Source organism: Lygodium microphyllum, chromosome 17 (genome assembly GCF_053477565.2).
Source record: "Lygodium microphyllum isolate KBCC chromosome 17, Lygodium_microphyllum_v1.1.10, whole genome shotgun sequence".
Classification (NCBI taxonomy): domain Eukaryota; kingdom Viridiplantae; phylum Streptophyta; class Polypodiopsida; order Schizaeales; family Lygodiaceae; genus Lygodium; species Lygodium microphyllum.
In genome coordinates, this window is record NC_141151.1 from 117402720 (window position 1) to 117423345 (window position 20626).

Genomic DNA, 20626 nt, shown 5'->3' on the forward strand with positions numbered 1-20626 from the left:
AGAAGAAGGATTGCCCCGACAAAGACAAGAAGGATACCAAGAAGAAGGACATGAAGAACTCTGGAGCGGTGGATGCACCCTCATTAGCTGTTTTTCTACACTTAGCAGTCATTGAGGACTCTACACCGACAACTTCTGATGCTGTGATGACAGCTCCCCAGGCTGGAGAGTGGATTGTGGACAGTGGTACCTCACAGCACATGACTCCTTCCGTTGGTGTTGCCCATTTGCGACCTTCCAGTGGGCAGATTCTCATTGAAGACAGCTCTTCTGTGACTATTGCTGCACGGAGTGAGATGCAGCTTATTCCAGATGGACATGGTAGTATCTACCCCTCTGACGTGTTGCATGTGCCCAGATTGGGGTATCATTTACTTTCAGTTCATAAGATTTGTGCTCTTGGCCTTTTGGTGGAATTTGGCAGTGATATTGTTCAAGTCCTTGATCGTGGATTAAGGAAGGTTCTCTTTGTAGGATATGACGAGAATGGAGTCTACAAATTGAAGTTTTCTTCAGCTCTTACTTCTCTTTTTCTTACTTCTCAGACACAGTCCGAGCTATGGTATGCTCGACTTGGCCACCTGAACTACGAGTACCTTCAGAAGGCGTTGCGAGGATCGTTTGTTCGAGGCTTGTCGGACATAGTGGTGAGCCATCAGCCATGTGTCTCCTGCATTCGTGGGGAACTACATCGGGATGCGATTCCCAATAAAGCTTCTAGGAGGTCTACTTCACCCATGGAGCTTGTATCTACGGATCTTTGTAGCCCGGTGAGAACCGAGTCCCTAAAGGGGAGCTTGTACTTCATGTTGATCATAGATGACTACAGCCGGATGACTTAGGCCTATTTTTTGACTTTGAAGTCGGAGGCATTCTCTGATTTCAAGGATTGGCTTCTCTTTGAGGAGAACCGTTCTGGCCGGCGACTGAAGACCTTGCGTTCAGACGAGAGGTGAATTTATGTCTAATGAGTTTGCTCATTTTTCTGCAGATAGGGGCATTCACCAGGAGTTTGCTAACACCAACACTCCCCAAGAGAATGGCATTTTGAAGCGGAAGAACCGAAGTGTGATCGAGATGGCACGCACAATGATGAAGCACCGATAGACACCTCAATTTCTGTGGGCCGAGGCAATGGCTACCGCAGTTCACATCCTTAATCGATCTCCCACTTCGGCCGTTGACAAGATGACACCTTTTGAGGCTTACTTCAGGACTAAGTCTAATGTCTCTTATGTCAAGATCTTTGGGTGTGACACTTATGTGCACATTCCGAAGACGCAACGTGATAAGTTCGAGACATCTTCCCGACGACAGGTTTTTATTAACTATAGCTCCCAATCCCAAGGTTATCGTTTGTTTGATTCCCTTAAGCGGGATGTCTACACGAGCCGAGATGTGCGGTTCGTGGAAGTACCGGCCACAGAGGGGGGTAAGGAGCACTCCGTCCTTGGAGATCCAGAGGAGAGTTGGGCTACCGAGACAGTTTCTTTGGGACTAAAGCCTCTTGATGGAAATTCTTCTTCGGATTCAGAGTCTTCTCTTCCACTGGCCACCCCCGAGGAGCTTCCGCCGGTGAATGTTCCGGAGCCTTCCGCATATGGAGAGCAACGGGGAGAGGTTCGTCCTCCTCCGAGATTGAGGGATCGAGGGGATCCTTGAGGAGTGGGAACCACAGGATGCACCGCAGAGGTCACGGAGAAACCAGGCACATTCTTCGGAGCTTGTTTGCTCCAACTATTGTTTACTGACCCGTGTTATGTAGGATCGAGAGCCCACCTCAGTGAAGGAGGCTTTGCAGTCTGATCATTGGCGAAAGGCCATGGAAGCCGAATTGGAGGCTATTGAGAGGAATGGCACTTGGTCTCTTATGCCTCGTCCCTCTCACAAGAAGGTGATTGGTGTCAAGTAGATCTTCAAGACCAAGTACCTTAGTAATGGTTCTTTGGACAAGCACAAGGCTCGCCTTGTTGCTAAAGGTTTTGCCTTAGCTGGCCATAGAAGATGGCATGTTTATCAGTTGGATGTGAAGTCGGCATTTCTGAATGGTGACTTGCAGGAGGAGATCTATGTTGAGCAGCCTCCTGGCTTTGGATCCTCGGATGGGAAAGTTTACAGGTTGAAGAAGGCCTTGCATGGCCTCAAGCAGGCTCTGCGTGCATGGAACAAGAAGATTGACTCGTTTCTTCAGTCGAAGTTGGGATATCGGCGCTCCAAGGCCGATCCGCAGCTTTATGTGCACACTTCTGAGGTTGGTTGTGTGTTGTTCGTGTTATATGTTGATGATTTGATTTTGACAGGGATCATGCATAGAAGGTCCGAGAGACCAAGATAGCTTTATATCACGTATTCGAGATGACGGATTTGGGGCTTCTTCATTTCTTCTTGGGTCACGAGATTTATTAGTCTCAGAGGGGGATTTTCATCTCTCAATAGAGGTACATTCAAGAGCTCTTGGTGACTTTTAAGATGGAGACTTGTCAGCCCATTACTACTCCTATGGATCCAAATTGGAAGGCCACTTCACACTCAGATTCTCCTGTGATGGATGCTTCACGCTACCATCAATTGATTGCATCCTTGATTTGGCTTCTCAACACTCGTGTTGATCTTTGTTTTGCTGTGGGTCTTTTGGCAAGGTTCAAGATGGAACCCAAACAGATGCATTGGCGGGCTTCCTTGAGGATTCTTCGGTATTTGAGAGGGACCTCTGACTGAGGGATTTCTTATCCCGCAAGCACAGATGCTTCAGATCTGGTTCTTGCAGGTTGCAATCACTCGGATTGAACTGGCGATGTGGACCACCCATGGTCTACTACAGGCTACTGTTTTATCTTGGGTACAGGTGTTATCTCTTGGAGTAGCAAGAAGCAGCCCACGGTAACCCTTTCTTCTACTGAGGCAGAGTATCGGGCTGCACCTTCCACCACATGTGAGGTTGTGTGGCTTCAGAGATTGTTGGAGGAGCTTGCCTGCCCCCAGACTCGTCGTACTCTTCTGTGGTGCAACAATGAGAGTTGCATTGCCTTGGTACGAAATCTAGTATTCCATGCCCGGATGAAGCACATTGAGATCCAGTATCACTTCATTCAGGAGAAGCTTCTGGATGGGACCATTGATATGGAGTATTGCAAGACGGAGGATAATCTTGCAGATTTGTTTACGAAGGTGCTTCCCCAAGCTCTTCTTCGGCAGCATTCCAGATCCCTCAGTCTGATGCCTCGTCCAGGATCTGAGAGGGGGTGTTAGCATTTGAGTCATCCCCTGGACAGGCTGTGTTAGGTTTCTGCACAGTTAGGGTTTGGTACAGCAGACAGGTTATAGAGCCACATCAGCAGCAAACAGAGTACAATGCCACGTCAGCAAACTGCGCACGTGCCACGTGGCAGCCTGCAGTGCAGTCGGACAGCTTTTTTGACATTATTTTATTGCCGTCCTGTTTATTTTATGCCTTTTATTTATGCTTTATATAGCAGTCCTCCAGCACATTGTTGGTACATTATTCAGTGAATTCAGATTCTGATCTTGAGATCTGTTGGCTGAGACAAACTGTGCTCAAGCTGATGGAGATCCAAGTCATCAAGTCAGAGACATACACAGATATTTCCTCTGCCCCCTTGTGTATTTTTGCACTCTTATAAAGCATACTACACCGCAGATTTTCTGCGTTTACACTGTCTCCTCTCTCTCTCTCTCTCTCTCTCTCTCTCTCTCTCTCTCTCTCTGTTCACTCTCTCTCAATCTTTGTCCTACGCTTTCGCATCGCTGCACTCTGACATGAAGCTTTCTAGCCCCACAATTAGGGTTTTGGTCACAGCAGACAGAAGGAGAGGAATTAGTTCAAACCCTCTTAGACGGAGATGGCCCACTAAGGGGGCTAAGAAAGCCCCATGGTAGCTGCCCACATTGCATCGCCTGCTGATTGCGCCACGCCCTGAAGCGTCACGCTGCCCAGACTGCACCCTCATTTGAGAACTCGGCAATGCTGCCCTCCTCGTCGCCCAATGTCTGCATTTGATGCACCGTGTTGGAGCGCCCTGAGCTGGGAATGAAGTCTCCACAAGAAATCAGGAGCTAATATTGCCTCCCTTGCACACACCAACACCTCCAAGGTCAGGAGGTCAAGCTGGCTATGGTGGAGAAGAAGGTAAATGAGAAGGCAAAAGATCTTCATGTGCACTTAGGTTAGGATATAGCTGAAGGAAGCTTGTTGGATCAAAGTTAGCTCTGATACCATGTTGAAATATCAGAGTGGAAGTATGAGAGTGTGCACAAGAGGGAGAGAAAGAGCTCAAGTACAAGAAGAAGATCTTGCTTAGTGAGTTGTTCACAAGTACAACTAGTACACTCTCCTCAACAGTGAGAGTGACCTTTAGGCGTTTTATATAGCCTCTGGAGAAGTAAAGGTTAGGATTTCCCCCTACTCCCCTGTCCTCTAGTTCATTTACACCTAGCTACCCTTATCCACCCTTGTAACCTTCTTCCTCCTCCAGGTGACCCTTCTATTGCTGCATTTGCAGCCTTCTGCTGCTGCCCTCATCATCAAGCATCATCCTCTGCAATCGCCTCAATTGCCTAACACTCAAGTGATCAGTGTTTGGTGTTTACCGCACTCCACACTCCGATTGGTGATCACAACACTTGGGATCCGAACTCTACGACATTGCATTGCTCTACCCTTGGGCATTCTGTACACTCTTACATTCATTTGTAGCATTCATTCACTTCAAAGTTTCTTCTCTCTATGTGTGTTTCTGTGCTTGAGTTTTGACTTTTTGCATTTTGCATTTTGTTTTTAGAGTTTGAGTTTTTGCATGTCTTTGTCTAAGTCTTTGTGTTTTAGTCTGGGTCATGCATGCTGTGTTTCCTCAATGCAAACCCTAGCATAACTTCACATTGGCCTCATTTAGACAAAATCCTAAACTCACGGGTAAAGCATGGGAAAATTCCTTATCAATTTGGCAATACTTGCCACATTAGCATGGAGAGACTTCATCTTTTGTTTGATGAGTTCATTAGACCAAACCTGATGTGCAATCTTGATGTAACTAAGAGCATCTTAAGAGTCGTTTGACTCTCTTGAATGAGATTAGTTGACATGTCAAAAACTTCATCCAGTATACGAACGATGCATTCAAAATACATAAAAGACTAATATCTTGTCTGTATCCTAAGGCCCATGAAGCACTTTGGTGAGTAAATCAATGCACAAGCATAGAAAAGGCACTTTGGTGAACACATCAAATTCACACCATAAAAATCCTAAAATAACCACTCTTGCATTTGAACTTCATACAGAAATATATGCTCCTTCACATAGCACATTCATACACAATTATAAGAAGTATCTAATTACTGTTAGACTTACAGCTCTGAAGGTATCATATTGACTAATCATTTGATCCACAGCCACAACAAACATCTCTATAGTGTTGGATGACAATTCTGAAGGTGTCAGATTCACACATAGTCTGATGTATATGGACAACATAAGTGCCCTATACACATGAAATGCTGCCAAATGAACCAATTATACAAAAACAACCAGAAGTCATGCAAATGGATCTTTGATGACAGAAAAAGGGGATAATCTGGGTAACCACTGAAATCTAAATCACATCAAAACATATCAACAAGTTTGCAGAAATACAATACCCACCATAATCTTGCATAAATTTCTTGTGTCGATCATGTGCATTGAGCCCCATCAAATGTGCTGCATAATGCCTGGAAGGTCATGCAGCTGTAGTCAGAATATACTACATTTGCAAAGAGTTATAACAAGTGCTAGACCATCTTTCAACTAAATCAAATTGGTACAGAGAGAACATGCAATCAATCAAAGCCTGCCACCAACAACCTTTGAATCGCAGCAGAATCACCCCAGTAGAATCTCAATGTGAGCACTACACTACAATATATACTTGCACAAGCATCCTCCCAGACAAACATTTAAGGTTTGTGTGTGGGACCTCCAGTGGTTCTTTTCAGCCCCTTGACCAACTAAGGGAACACTACACACTTCATAGCAAGGTGCCCAAATTTCAGCAAATTTGATGGATAAGCATGCATGTAGTCTTTTCCTAATGTTTGCCAACAAGGGCAGGTTTAACTAGTTGCCTTGTTCCCATGCAATTTCCATATGCTACTGAGGTTCGCTGCTGCCAATAACTCAATAGCCCAGACTTAAGTGTGCACTATCCTACTAAACACTAGATATTCAAGACACATCCCCTATCTTGTGTGTGGGCGAGTCTTGTAACCAACATAAACACCAGCTTTCCTCCAAATATTAGGATTTGCACTATTACTTGACTACAATTCTTTAATCCCTAGTTCAATCTCCTTAGAACAGCCCCAAAAGGCATTTCATACTGAAATACCAGAACTAAACAATTTTATTTTTCAACACTAGTACAAATGCACCAAAATCCTATAAAAATAAAGTCAATTGTTTAGTGCATCCCTTATCCCTAATCATTATCACGCTCCCACCTGCTGCTGCCCGCTTGGAGGACATCATCATAAGTGGAGTTCATCACAGCTGCTACCATCAGTTGACTGCTGCCCCACAACCAGCTGTTGCCCATCAGTGTTTGCATTTTCAGCTTGCAACCTGCCCACAGCCTAGCCAATCTGAACTGATGCCTCATCTGTGAGAGTGCCCAATGGAAGAGAACCACGAACATGGGGAGAGAGAGAGAGAGAAAGAGAGAAGAAAGTTATATTGACATCTACAAAAGGCCAAATCAACCTATGAGACCAAAGTGTTACATCTGAAAAGTCAAGGAATTTTTCCAAGTCCCAAAATAGCTGTCATCCTACACTATGACTAACGAAATGGAAAATAAACAACAAACAATGCATAGCTGATGAGTATAAAAAGATGTCTAAGCTAGATATAATGTGGAACTACTCGGGAGGCACTCTCATCCCAAGATCTCTCTCATGGGTCTACCTAACATAGAGAAGCTGAAGCAGCAGGGTATGGTCCCCTGATGACGATGTAGTATCCTCTATATCTACAAATGATGGCTCTTTGCGGGGCATGGACTGGCTGGGCGTGGACAACAAGCTCTGCATCTCTCTATGGCTGCATCTGGGGTGATCCCCTGCGGAGGGGCCCCCAGTCAGTCCAATGAGGGCTCTGTAGTGGAGGGAGTAGTCAATGCTATATAGAACTCTGTGAGTGTATGCTGGTGTGCGGCTCCCTGTCTCTTCTCCTGGGTCCATAAGAGGTGCTCTCTATGCCAGCAAGCTCCAGTAAGAAAAGGCCAAGACATCTCTGAACTAGGAAATCCATCACCCTACATACTGGCCCAAACCCCTATCTAAACAAGCAATGGAAGCACCCTCTGATCTCATAGCATACTAAAACATCTGCATAAGTAGTGCTCCTCTGTCTCTGGCTGAATCTGACAGAGCTAGCAAATCATATCCTCTGGGGCCGGGGGGGGGGGGGGGGGTGGGGGGGTGGGGGGGTGGGGGGGATCCGCATCATATCTACCTATCTCAATCCGTAGCTGCTGTGAGGATGTGCGGAGCTGTCCAATGGTGCATCGTATCCCATGAGACAAGTGGGGGGGATCCGCGTCATATCTACCTATCTCAATCCGTAGTTGCTGTGAGGATGTACGGAGCTGTCCAATGGTGCATCGTATCCCATGAGACAAGTGTGCATCCATGTGTCTCGGGTGGATAACAAAGCCATCAGGGGATATATGCAGAAGATGCTTTTGGTAGAAAGCCACCTTCATCCCCAGATCCTCAATAGGTGTCATCCATGTCCTGGCTCTGTGGGTATGAATGATGTCCATCTTGATGATGTGGTTCAGCTCCTTTCGGTTGAGCTCCAAGGGAGGGCAATCCAAGCTATACTATAGTGGTGGGAGGTGATCCATTTGAAATTCATGTAGTCGTAACCATGCCTCTGTCTGAGCATACCAACACTCAACATCCCCTTGTAATGCTAGCTGTCTAGACAACTCTAGTGCGAGTCGGGAGTCTCTCTCTCAACAAGGTCCAAAGCCTATGCAAGAAAGTAGTCATAACCACGCCTTTGTCTGAGCATACCAACACTCAATATCCCCTTGTAATGCCTTTGTCTCAGCAAGGTTCAAAGCCTATGCAGGAAAGTCACTATCTGAGAGAGGGCCTCTACCACTATGCGTGGTGCTCCTATCTCTACTCTGATAATCTCATGTAGTACAGAGGGCTTACTCCCAATCATCGGCGAAATCATCAGTACTAGGGGTCTCTTCATCTGCTCCCACCCCTTATATATATCCTCCCCCTTGAGTAGTGGCTGATCTTGTGTGACTCTCCTCGTGTGGTAGAGGCTTGATCCCCATATAGGGGCCTTATACAAAAGTGTTGGTGTGACCAAAGTGTCAAAGAGCTAGAGCTTCGTCTAAGGCTCCTGAAACTGTATACATGCACACTGGCTCTCCATCGATCCTAGAGCCACATAGCCTAATGTCAATCTATCCTCTACTACCCTCCTCAAAGTGAATCTCAACCCAGAAAATGTAATCCCCAAGTAAACTTATATCTGGACCACCTCCACTATCTCCTCCCCATATGTGAGATAGGGTATCAATCGCTGAATCCATTGGGTGGAAGTATCAAACACCATAACCTTGGTTTCCCAAGGTTCACTGTGAGATCTCTATCTTGACAAAAGGCTTGTAGTGCATCTAAGTGGCACTTCAATCCCTCCAATGTGCTGGAGATGAGGACTGCGTCATTTCCATACAATGATATGGGTATCAATGCCCCACCAAGCCAGCTCCTCCCCTCCAAGTCTATCAATGTAATCCGATATCTCATCAATAAAAAAACCAAATAGGGTAGGTGAGAGTGGACATCCTTGTTTCACGCCAATGGTACTGGTGATCTAATCTAACAACCCTCCCGCACTCATCCTATAATAGACTCAAACAATGCTATTAGCCCCCATCTTATCTCCATGGGACCTCTAGCTCCTATAGTCTTTGCATGAGCCTAGAACATGGTATTGTATCAAAGGGCTTACAGAAATCCATAAAGTAACAATATACCCACCTTCCCTATGCCAAGCTCTCCTTAATGATGGCTAGGAGTGTAAGGATATGATCAAGAGTGGAGTATCCCCTTGTTACAAGACATGTCACAGACACGGACCATGCAACCAAAAAGAAGCAGAGGAAGACCAAGGAATCCCAAGTCAAAAAGTGAATGAAGAAGTTCATTCTGCCCAGGCAGGAAAAGTGGAGGAGAAGGCAAGCTCAGAAAAAACATGGGAAACCACCGAATATTCTAGCAAGGTTCTCTCAAAGTGTTGGGTGTAAAGTCCCTTCGTCTCCTTGTAAATAGACTTATGGATGTGAACACAACCTGAATGTTCCCTAACATATAAATACATTCCTTTATTTTTTGTGTACCATCACAAACGGTACACCTATCTCTGCGTTCACTCTCTCTAAGTCTTAGCTCTACTCTTCAGCACGCCTTGATCTTGCACTCCATTGCGCGCTCCCTTCCCTTCAAACTGGTATCACAACACAAAGTGCATGCTTCCCGAGGTCAAAGGCAAACGTGGGGCAGGCAATCGATGGGACTACTAACTAACGCACACCAGGTGTAACTGACCAATGCACAGGAACTGCATGCGACGAAGTCCAGGTCGAGTGAGCAGCTGATGGGCGCTGAGGTGCTCTAGGTCGAGTGTGCAGCTGACAACCAGCCCAGGCAAAGGACTAGACGTGACTGGACAAGACTGCTAGTCAATAACTTTGCAAGGGTCGATAGGCGACTGGACGGCAACAAGCAACACGTGATTGACGGGCCAACCTGCGCAACCTGTATAATTAACGGGTGTAACCTGCAACTATAGACCGACGTGCACAACCTGCGACTGCTAACAGGCGCAACCTGCAACGTGCATGACTGACGGGCCAAAGGACAAGACGTGACTTGCAGGTCAGTGGATCTCGTCATGTCACTTTTCAAAGGACCACAAATTCGTTTTTTTTTTTCTCTTCAAAATTCTCCTTGAATTTTCCCTTTGGGCTGAGGGGTTCACGTGCATAAGCACAAAATTCAAATTTGTGCATATTTATGCCTATAAATCTGGGGTTTTTCAGATTGAGTGCTGCTCATGCAAAATTGAGGCATATGCATCAGAAATTGTATTATTGTGCGTGTTAGAATTGGGGATTTCGCCAAACTTACTGAAATTTTGCTCATTTGAGTGAAATTTCTCAACATTGGACCCATAAAATTTGGGGCTTGTGCTGTATTGGTGAAATTTTGTTTAGTTGAGTCAGATTGGCTAAAATTGGTGCACAATTGGACCCGAGAAATTTGGGGCTTTTGCAAAATTTTATGAAATTTTGCTAGTTTTGCCCGTTTAATGCTTTCGGGAACATGTAATAATGCAATCGAGGCAGATCAATCAGTGAAATTTTGGGGCTTTTTGCTGAAATCCGTGGATTTTGGCAAAATTAATGCATTAAATGCACTTTGGGAATATTGCTGAAGCAATCTTCTGGTTATGAGCAGAGTGATTTGAGCATTTTTATCTCTTGCTTGTGCGATTTTGGAGAAATTGCAGAGATTTCTTGGTGTTTTGGGTATCAGAAGTTGATACAAGCACACACGTATGCAGTACACATGTTGGACAGCTCCCATTGAGTTGATGTATTGCTGATTATTCATGTTGCAGCAGTCTTAGTGATCATTCGCAGATCTGGGATTATAGCAAATGTATTTTTGGTGATATTGCTGAAGTGGAAGTTACTTGGCAGTGATGTATGCATTTAATGTTTGCCGAAATTGCAGTCATACTGCTGAAAGTCATTCGTTCTACTGTTGTACATGTACTTGGACTGAATCTTGCTATTATTTGCTGAAAATTTGGACTGAAATCAGCTGAATATTCAGCTCATTTGTGCTGTCATAAATTGCAGCATTGAATTTCTGGTTTATTGCTGAAAAATGGCTGCAAATGCTTCTAGCTGTAGTGATACTAAATCCCTCTTTGAAATCAAGAGATTTGATGGCACTGGCTTTGACTTGTGGAAGGATAGGATGCAAGGCATTTTGTTTCTCAAGGACAGTGAAGATGCTCTCTTGGAGACTAAGACTGCAACTATGACAGATGTGAATTGGGCTAGACTTAATAAGAAGGCCATTGCATACATTAAGATGGCAGTGTCTGATGATGTACTTACAGACATCAACCATCTTGATACAAGTTATGTTATATGGAAAAAGTTTAAGGACACTTATGAAAATACAACTCATGTGAATCAAGTGCATCTTATGCGTAAACTTGTGAACATGGAGTTGGATGAGTCTAAGCCAACATCTTACTGTCAGAGTGCAGCGGTGCAGAAGCGTAGGACTGAGAGAGAGAGAACGCAGAGAGAGAAAAGAGAGAGAAAGAGACAGTGGAAGATGAAGATCTGCTGTATAAAGTGTGCTATATACAAAGATATGCAGATATATACACGGGCGCAGTGCGCTGGACTACGTGTCTCCACCTCGACGATGCAGCCTGCTGTTCACCTCGAAGTCCGCTGGAGTCTGCACTGTCTCATGTCTGAAATCTGCGAACAAAGACGGAATCTGCGCGAGCCACCAGCCTGTAATCTGCGAGCAGAAGAATGTGTGCAAAAGACTGAAAACTCGGCTGTAAATAGCCAAAAATATGGGCGCCAGAAAATGCAGGTCGGCTGCATTAAATGTAGCCGACTGTACTGCAGCAAGTCGACTGCCACGTGGCAGTCCGAATGGACTGTGCAGTCCAACCAGGCAATGATCTCTAACACCCCCTCTCAGAGCCTGGGCAGGGCAGCAACCTAAGGGATCTGGAATGTCTCCGAAGTAGAGCCTGGGGAAGTGCCTTCGTAAACAAATCTGCAAGATTGTCCTCTGTCTTCCAGTACTCCACGGTGATGGTCCCATCCAGAAGCTTCTCTCTGATGAAGTGGTATTGGACCTCTATGTGCTTTGTCCGGGCATGAAAAACAGGATTCCGTGCCAAGGCAATGCAACTCTCATTGTCGCATTGCAGCAAAGTAGGGCGAGTCTGGGGGCTGCCAAGCTCCTCCAACAATCTCCGAAGCCACACAGCCTCACATGTGGTGGAAGACGCGGCCTGATACTCCCCCTCAGTAGACGAAAGGGCTACCGTGGGCTGCTTCTTGCTACTCCATGAGATAGCACCTGCACCCAAGGTAAAACAGTAACCTGTAGTAGACCGCCTGTGGTCCACATCACCAGCCCAATCCGAGTCGCTCCAACCTGCAAGAACAAGATCTGAACCACCTGTGCCGGCGGGGTAATGAATCCCTAAATCAGACGTCCCCCTCAAATACCGAAGTATTCTCTGAGCAGCCTGCCAATGCACCGTCTGAGGTGCACTCATAAACCCTGCCAAGAGCCCAACAGCAAAACAAAGATCAACACAAGTGTTGAGGAGCCAAATCAATGATCCAATCAACTAACGATAGCGGGAAGAATCCGCCATGGGAGAAGCTGAATGGGAAGTGGCCTTCCAGTTCGGATCCATAGGAGTAGAAAGGGTCCGACAATCCTCCATCGCAAAAGAAACCAAGAGCTCCTGTACATATCTCTGCTGAGAGATGAAGATCCCCCTCTGAGACTGATAAATCTCATGGCCCAAAAAGAAATGGAGTAGACCCAAGTCCGTCATCTCAAACGTCCGATGTAAAGCTGCCTTCGTCTCTTGGACCTTCTGTGCATGATCACCTGTGACAATCAAATCATCAACATACAACACAAAAAGCACACAACCAGCCTCAGAAGTGTGTACATAAAGCTACGGATCGGCCTTAGAACGCCGATATCCCAACTGTGACTGAAGGAACGAATCAATCTTCTCGTTCCATGCACGCGGAGCCTGCTTGAGGCCATACAAGACCTTCCTCAACCTGTAGACTTGCCCATCTGAAGATCCAAAGCCAGGAGGCTGCTCGACATAGATCTCCTTCTTCAAATCACCATTGAGGAAGGCCGACTTCACATCCAACTGGTAGACAGGCCATCTCCTATGGCCAGCCAAGGCAAGAACAGCTCGAATAGTCGCCATACGAGCAATGGGGGCAAAAGTATCATGACAATCAATCCCTGGGCGCTGTGCAAAACCTTTAGCAACAAGGCGAGCCTTGTGCTTGTCCAAAGAACCATCGCTAAGGTACTTGGTCTTGAAGACCCATTTGACGCCAATCACCTTCTTATTCCGGGGGCGTGGCACGAGTGACCAAGTGCCATTCCTCTCAATAGCCTCCAATTCGACTTCCATAGCTTTCTTCCATGGTGCGGACTGTAAAGCCTCCTTCACGGAGGTGGGCTCTCGATCCTGCATAACACGGGTCATCAAACAATAGTTAGAGCAAAGAAGCTCCGTAGAATGTGCCTGGTGCCTCCGTGGCCGCCGCGGACCATCCGGCGGTCCCCACTCCTCAGGGACCCCCTCGATCCCTGAATCACGAAGTGTGTCACGGGCCCAACGAGGAGGAGGCCGGACCTCCCCTCGTCTCTCTCCATCAACGGAAGACTCTGGGATATCCACCGGTGGTAACTCCTCGGGGGTGCCCGGTGGAACAGTAGACTCTGTGTCAGAAACAAAATCAGAATCAAAAGGCGCGGGCTCCAAAGGAACTGTAGCAGGAGCCCAACTTTCCCCCAGATCTCCAAGAATGGGATGCTCCTCACCCGCTGGTATGGCCGGAACCTCCACAAACCGAACATCTCGACTGGTGTACACATCCCGCTTGACGGGATCATACAAACGATAGCCTTAGGACTGGGAGCTGTAGCCAACAAATACCTGTCTTCGGGAAGCTGCTTCAAAGTTATCACGATGAGCCTTGGGAATGTGAACATAGGCATCACACCCAAAGACCCTAAAATAAGAAACATCGGGCTTAGTCCCAAAGTAAGCCTCAAAATGTGTCATCCCATCAATGGCCGAAGTGCGGGATCCATTAAGGATGTGGACTGCAGTAGCCATAGCCTCGGCCCACAGAAACTGAGGTATCTGTCGGTGCTCTATCATGGTGCACGCCATCTCGATCACACTTCGGTTCTTCCGTTCAAGAATGCCATTTTCTTGAGGAGTGTTGGTATTAGCAAACTCCTGGTGAATACCTTTATCTGCACAAAAACGAGCAAACTCATTAGAAACAAATTCACCACCCTTGTCGGATCGCAAGGTCTTCAATCTCCGGCCTGATCGGTTCTCCTCAAAGAGAAGCCAATCCTTGAAGTGGGAGAAAGCTTCTAACTTCAATGCCAAAAAATAGGCCCAAGTCATCCTGTTGTAGTCATCTACGATCAACATGAAGTACAAGCTCCCGCGCAGGACTCGTTCCTCATAGGGCCACAAAGATCCGTAGATACAAGCTCCATCGGTGAAGTAGACCGCCGCGAAGCTTTGTGGGGAATGGTATCCCTATGCTGCTTCCCACGAATGCAGGAGATACATGGCTGCTGGCTCACCACTATATCCGGCAACCCTCGAACAAGCTGTCCACGTGATGCCCTCCGAAGATAATCATAGTTGAGGTGACCAAACCGAGCATGCCATAGCTCTGACTGTGTCTGAGAGGTAAGAAGAAGAGTAGAGAGGGCGGTGGAAGACTTCAATTTATAGATGCCATTCTCCTCATATCCGGATGAGAGAACCTTCCTTGACCCACGATCAAGGACTCGCACCGAATCACTGTCAAACTCCACCAAAAGTCCAAGGGAACAAATCTTATGAACTGACAGTAGATGATACCCTAAACCTGGTACATGCAAGACCTCTGAGGTATGGGTACCACCACGTCCATCTGGAATAAGCTGCATCTCACCCCGTCCGGCAATAGACATTGAAGAGCTATCTCCAATGAGAATCTGCCCACGCGAAGGTCGCAACTAGGCAACACCATCTGATGGAGTCATGTGCCGGGAGGCACCACTGTCAACGATCCACTCTCGAGCCTGGGGAGCTATCATCGCAGCATCAGAAGCAGTCGGTGTAGAGTCCTCAATGACAGCTAGATGAAAAAATGCAGCTGATGAGGATGCAACCACCGCTCCAGAATCCTTCGTGTCCTTCTTGTTGGTGTCCTTGTCTTTGTAAGGGCAATCCTACTTCCAATGGCCAGTCTTTCCACAAATATGGCATGCGGATTCTTTGTCCTTATCCTTGTCCTTCTTTGACTTGTTATCCCCCTTCTTCTTCTTTTGGTCCTTCCCCTTCTTCTGAGAGGCTTGACCTGTCAGTGCCTCCGACTTGGAAGCATTCTGTCCCTTTAGTTGTTCCTCTTGGTCCAAGATCATAGGAACCAACTCTTCCCATCGAAGAGTGGACTCCCGCCCCGAAGCAATAAGGGCGGAGTAGAAAGCACCGAATCGTGGCGGCAACTGGGACAAGAGTGTGATCGCCATGTCTTCGGAGAAAATCGGCTTCCCCGCATTCTGAACCTGCATCTGAAGCTGTCTAAGCTTGTTGATATGCTCCCGCAATGAAGAAGACTTGTTCACGGACAAGGTCCGCATTTGAACCTCCAAAGAAACCCACTTCATAAGGGTCATCCGGTTATACATCTGATCAAGCTCCAACCATATCTCTCGAGCCACCATCAAGTGCTCGATGTGAGCTATCACGGCTGTAGTACAAGACAGAAAAAGAAAGGAACGAATCCTTGCATTCAGTTTGTCCCAGTGAGACTGTGCCTTGGCCAACTCCGCACGAGCATCGGAAGAGAGTTTGGACTCATCTCTCACCGAGGGCCGGTCGATCTCCTCCTGTACAAGCTCCGCCAAATCGTAGGACTCAAGGATGGCCAACATCATCACACGCCAGATGCGGTAGTTGTCGCCATCGAGCTTCTGATCTGCAGGAAGAGCCGGTAAGACAGGCATCTTCCGGTCCATAATCATCTGGAACTCCAAGTCAATCTCTGTAGACATCTTCACCTGTAATGCCTTCACAAACGCAAAAGCAGCCCCCTCTGACTGTGAAAACTCAGCCTGCTAGGGCTCTTCTGCGCCCCAAAACTTCTTCACCCGCCAAAGGCGATGAAAAAAAAAAAAGCAAAACCTGCACTTGAAAGCTGAAAACTCAAACTTCCTCCTCGTCAAACAGCAGTAAACAGCAGCAAATCCACCACCTGGACTCCTTTCCGGCGCGCCCACGCTCGCTTCAGCCTTGTTCCGAGGCGCAACCCTCCTGCCTGCCCTCAAACGCTGAAAACGCAGCCTTGTGTCGCGATAGAAACTCCTCTTCAGGTTGGTTCTGCACTCAGTCAGCCCTTCAACGCTGCTCTGATACCATGTCAGAGTGCAACGGTACGGAAGCGTAGGACTAAGAGAGAGAACGCAGAGAGAGAGAGAGAGGAGAGAGAAAGAGACAGTGGAAGATGAAGATCTGCTGTATAAAGTGTGCTGTATACAAAGATATGCAGATATATACACGGGCGCAGTGCGCTGGACTGCGTGTCTCCACCTCGACGATGCAACCTGCTGTTCACCTCGAAGTCCGCTACAGTCTGCACTGTCTCCTGTCTAAAATCTGCGAACAGAGACGGAATCTGCGCGAGCCACCAGCCTGTAATCTTCGAGCAGAAGAATGTGTGCAGAAGACTGAAAACTCGGCTATAAATAGCCAAAAATTTGGGCGCCAGAAAATGCAGGTCGGCTGCATTAAATGCAGCCGACTGTACTACAGCAAGTCGGACTGCCACGTGGCAGTCCGACTCAACTTTGCAGTCCGACCAGGCAATGATCTCTAACACTTACCATTTGAGTGCTTCCACAACGGTTTTGAGTCAGTTGCAGGACTCTGGTTTGGTAGCTTTGGATGACAAATTGAAAGCTATTTTCTTATTGAGTACTTTGCCTGACAACTAGAAATCTTTGGTTGTGTCACTTAGCAACAACCCCACTTTGACTTTTGATGGTGTTAGAGGTTCAATCCTTAATGAAGAAATCAGAAGAAAGTATAGTGGTAAAAGTAGTGGCTCAGCTTAGCATGTAAGAGAGAGGTTTGCAAAGAGGGGTAATGCAGCCAGTAAAGGCAAAAGCAAAAGCAAAAGCAAGGGCAAACAGCAGGATGTCACATGCTATCAGTGTGGCCGTAAAGGGCATAAAAAGCACGATTGCCAGTACTTCAAGAAAGAGCAAGAAAGAAAGAAACAACAGAGTAAGGAAAAGAAAGATGATAAAAAGGATGATGACCGCTCTTCCTCAAAAGAAGTTGCAAAGGCAAATGTTGCATCTAGTGTGGTCATTGAAGAGCTTCTTGACACTGAAGAGATACTTGTTGTAGCCTCAAGTAATGATGCAGACATTATGGCAGCAACAGGTGATATGTACATCACCAAAAAGGAGGTAATTGATGCATTACTTTCAGCTCATGATGGGCTGTCACAATCATGGATAGTGGGCAACGGTGCCTCTTTTCATGTTACCCCCTCTTTGAAGTCATTTTTTGAATACATTGCAAGTTGCCTAGGCAAGGTTTACTTGGGTAATAACTATGCATGTGAGATAGAGGCTCTTGAAAATGGTCAAGAGTTGATTTTGCAAGATGTCAAATTTGTACATGGCATAAAGAAAAGTCTACTATCAGTTGGACAGCTTGATGCTAAAGGGTATTTTACTACCTTTGGTGATGGATCTTGGAAGGTCCATAAGGGCTCTATGCTGATTGTTAAAGGCAGCAAAAGGGGGACTTTATATTACTTGCATTGTAAAGCATTACCTAGCAAGTTCTTGGTTGTGGTTGAAGTCCATTCACAGATGGAGCTTTGGCACAAAAGACTTGGTCATATGAGCCAGAAAGGCCTTCAAGTTCTCTCCTCTTTAGGGAGATTTCATGTAAAAGGCTCTAGTCTTGAATTTTGTAATGATTGCTTATATGGAAAACAAGTGAAGTCTTCTTATTACTCTAGTGTCGTTAAGAAGTCTAATGCTCTTGACTTAGTACTCTGATGTGTGCACTATGACTATTAATTCATATGGGGGTGCCCGCTACTTTGTTACTTTCATTGATGATTTCAGTAGAAAGTCATAGGTATATGTACTTAAGAGCAAAAAGAAAGTGTTGGATGTTTTTAGAAAGTTTCATGCTTTTGTTACCACACAAAAAGGGCTTAAGTTGAAAGCCATAAAAACAAATAATGGGGGTGAATATGTCTCAAATGAATTTAACAAGTTTTATGAGATGCGTGGCATTAAGAGGGAGTTGACAGCCCCTTATAATCTTGCATCAAATGGCGTGGCTGAAAGATTTAATCGCACACTTTGTGAGAGAGTCAGATGCATGCTATCCACAGCTAATCTCCCACAACAATTTTGGGGAGAGGCTCTTAAAACTACAGTTCATGTATGCAATTGCTCTCCCAATGGTGCATTGGAAAATGGCATTCCTGAAGAGGTGTGGTCTTGCAAACATGCTTCATATGACCATTTGCATGTCTTTAGTTTTGATGCCTTTGTGCATGTACCTGTAGAACAGAGGACCAAACTAGACATGAAATCCATCAAGGGCATCTTCATGGGATATGGAGATGAGGGAGAGATGGGTTATAGAGTTTGCCTTCCTCAGGGCAGTAATATAGTACGCAGCTGAGACGTAGTATTTAATGAGGCAAAGTTGCTGAAAATTGCTATACATGCTGATCTTGACAAAAAGAAGGTCAAATTTCAGCATGAACATCCAGCCATTACCTGAAAGTTCTATCCCTTTCGATGCTGAAAATAAGCAGCAACCTATTGTGCAACAGTCTGAATTGTGATAGTCCAAGGTACACGATTTAAACTTAATGTACAATTGGGCTTTAGTCCCCAACCAACAAGAAAAGACGTATCAAAACTTGGAGAATGATGAGCAATCGGACAAAGATAGCTCTGACGACAAATATAAAGACTGATGTTCCTTCACTGATGAGAGCGAAAGGGAAGTAGACACTATAGAATATGACACTAAGAGGCGTGTAATCGAAGAAATATGAGTTGACTCCAGACCACACAAGTAGAAAGCCTTTAGGATAGAGAAAGGAGTCATGCGCATGGATTGTGATCGAACTTGGTTGGAGCACATAAGCACAATTGACAACGAGCAAGCAAGCCTAGCCCAACCAAGTGACAGCCACTACTAAGAACGGACTCACCTTTCACGCTATGACCACCAGGAAAGACTCCCTCTTCTAGCGAGGGTGGAGAGTTTGATTCTAACTCGGAAGTCACCTCAGAGAGTGATCTTGAGATACCTCGACCTCCCAAGACTAGGCGCACCAAGGGAGACCTACCCATCCACTTAAGGCACCGACAGTTAAGGAAGGAGTAACAGAAGCTGCCTAAGGACACGCACGCAAAAGAGAAGCGAAAACCACAAGACCTACCAAAGCGATTCACGGAATTCAAAAAAGGAGATAGGGTAGTGATCTTGCTGGGAGCCAAACGACAGGGGCAAGCAAGTGAACCAATCGAAGAACCCGCCAAGATTAAGGAGGTCAATTTAGCCAGAGAAGGGGAGACAACCCCACCTATCTTTATAGCCGATGACTTGACCAAGTAAGAGGAAGCAAGCCTCACTGCTCTCTTACGAGAATATATAGACGTCCTTGTTTGGTCCTTAGAAGAGCTCAAAGGGATAGATCCGAGGGTAGTGACTCACAACATATCCATCACCAGACGCAACTCCGATCAAGCAGCCACCGTATCCCATGAATCCCAAGCACGCCCACGCTGTCAAGGAAGAAATTGAAAAGCTAATGAGAGCAGGATTCATCTACGAAATTAAACACACGGACTGAATTTTTCCCATAGTCATCGTATTGAAGAAGAATGGAAAGATTAGTGTGCGCGTCAATTACAAGAAGGAAAACACAGCTACAAAGAGAGAGAACTATCCATCGGTGTACAATTGGTGTACACCGAGCACATACTCGAGAGAGTGGCTGGCAAAGAGGCCTACAGTTTTCTGGACGGCTTCTCTAGATACAATCAAGTGCCAGTGCATCCTAATGATAGGCATAAAACCACATTCGCCACCGAATGGGACGTCTTTACCTACATAGTCATGCCTTTCGGATAAACTAACGCGTTAGCTACCTTTCAACGACTGATGTGCACTATATTCAAAGATATGCTTAGAAAGGAATTAGAGGTCTTTATGGACGACTTGTGTGTTCACTCTACTTGGAGGGAACACTTAGACAGACAGGTCTTTGAATGATGTCGACCATATCATCTCTCATTGAACCCCTTGAAGTACCAATTTTGGGTAAAGCACGGATGCATCTTTAGGGTACGTTTATCGAAGAACGGCATTGCCATAGACTTCTTGAAGGTCAAGGTCATTGTCGATCTTCTATCCCCAACTGATTACAAGGGCGTTCGGTGCTTCTTAGGCCATACAGGGTATTATCGACGGTTTGTGTTGAACTATGCATTCATTGCTAGACCTCTATACAAGGTGGTGATCATATTCGAATGGACAGACAAATGCTAGCGCGTGTATGAGGAGCTTAAAAAGGTTCTGACCACAGCACCAATTCTACGAGCCCCAGATCGGACACTCACGTTCCATACGCACATTGACGCTTCGAAATTCATCATAGGA

At 46.1% G+C, this 20626-nt stretch overlaps 1 protein-coding gene across 5 annotated transcripts in view; it reads right to left on the bottom strand.

The window, feature by feature from the left end:
- LOC148022281 (folate-sensitive fragile site protein) overlaps window positions 1-20626 on the bottom strand; it is a 70577-nt gene that overhangs the window by 12060 nt on the left and 37891 nt on the right. For 2 of the 5 annotated variants that reach the window (XR_015694475.1, XM_087697911.1), the window contains exons 1-2: window positions 6496-7346; window positions 5660-5727 (exon numbers count right to left, since the gene is read on the bottom strand). Coding sequence is in view for 4 of the 5 variants with exons in the window: in XM_087697911.1 (XP_087554037.1) it covers window positions 5660-5727; window positions 6496-6689 (262 nt within the window). In the remaining variant the exon portion in view is untranslated. Of the gene's footprint in view, window positions 1-5659; window positions 5728-6495; window positions 7347-20626 lie in introns of those variants that run through there. The other 3 variants (XM_087697907.1, XM_087697910.1, XM_087697908.1) reach the window with 3 other exon arrangements.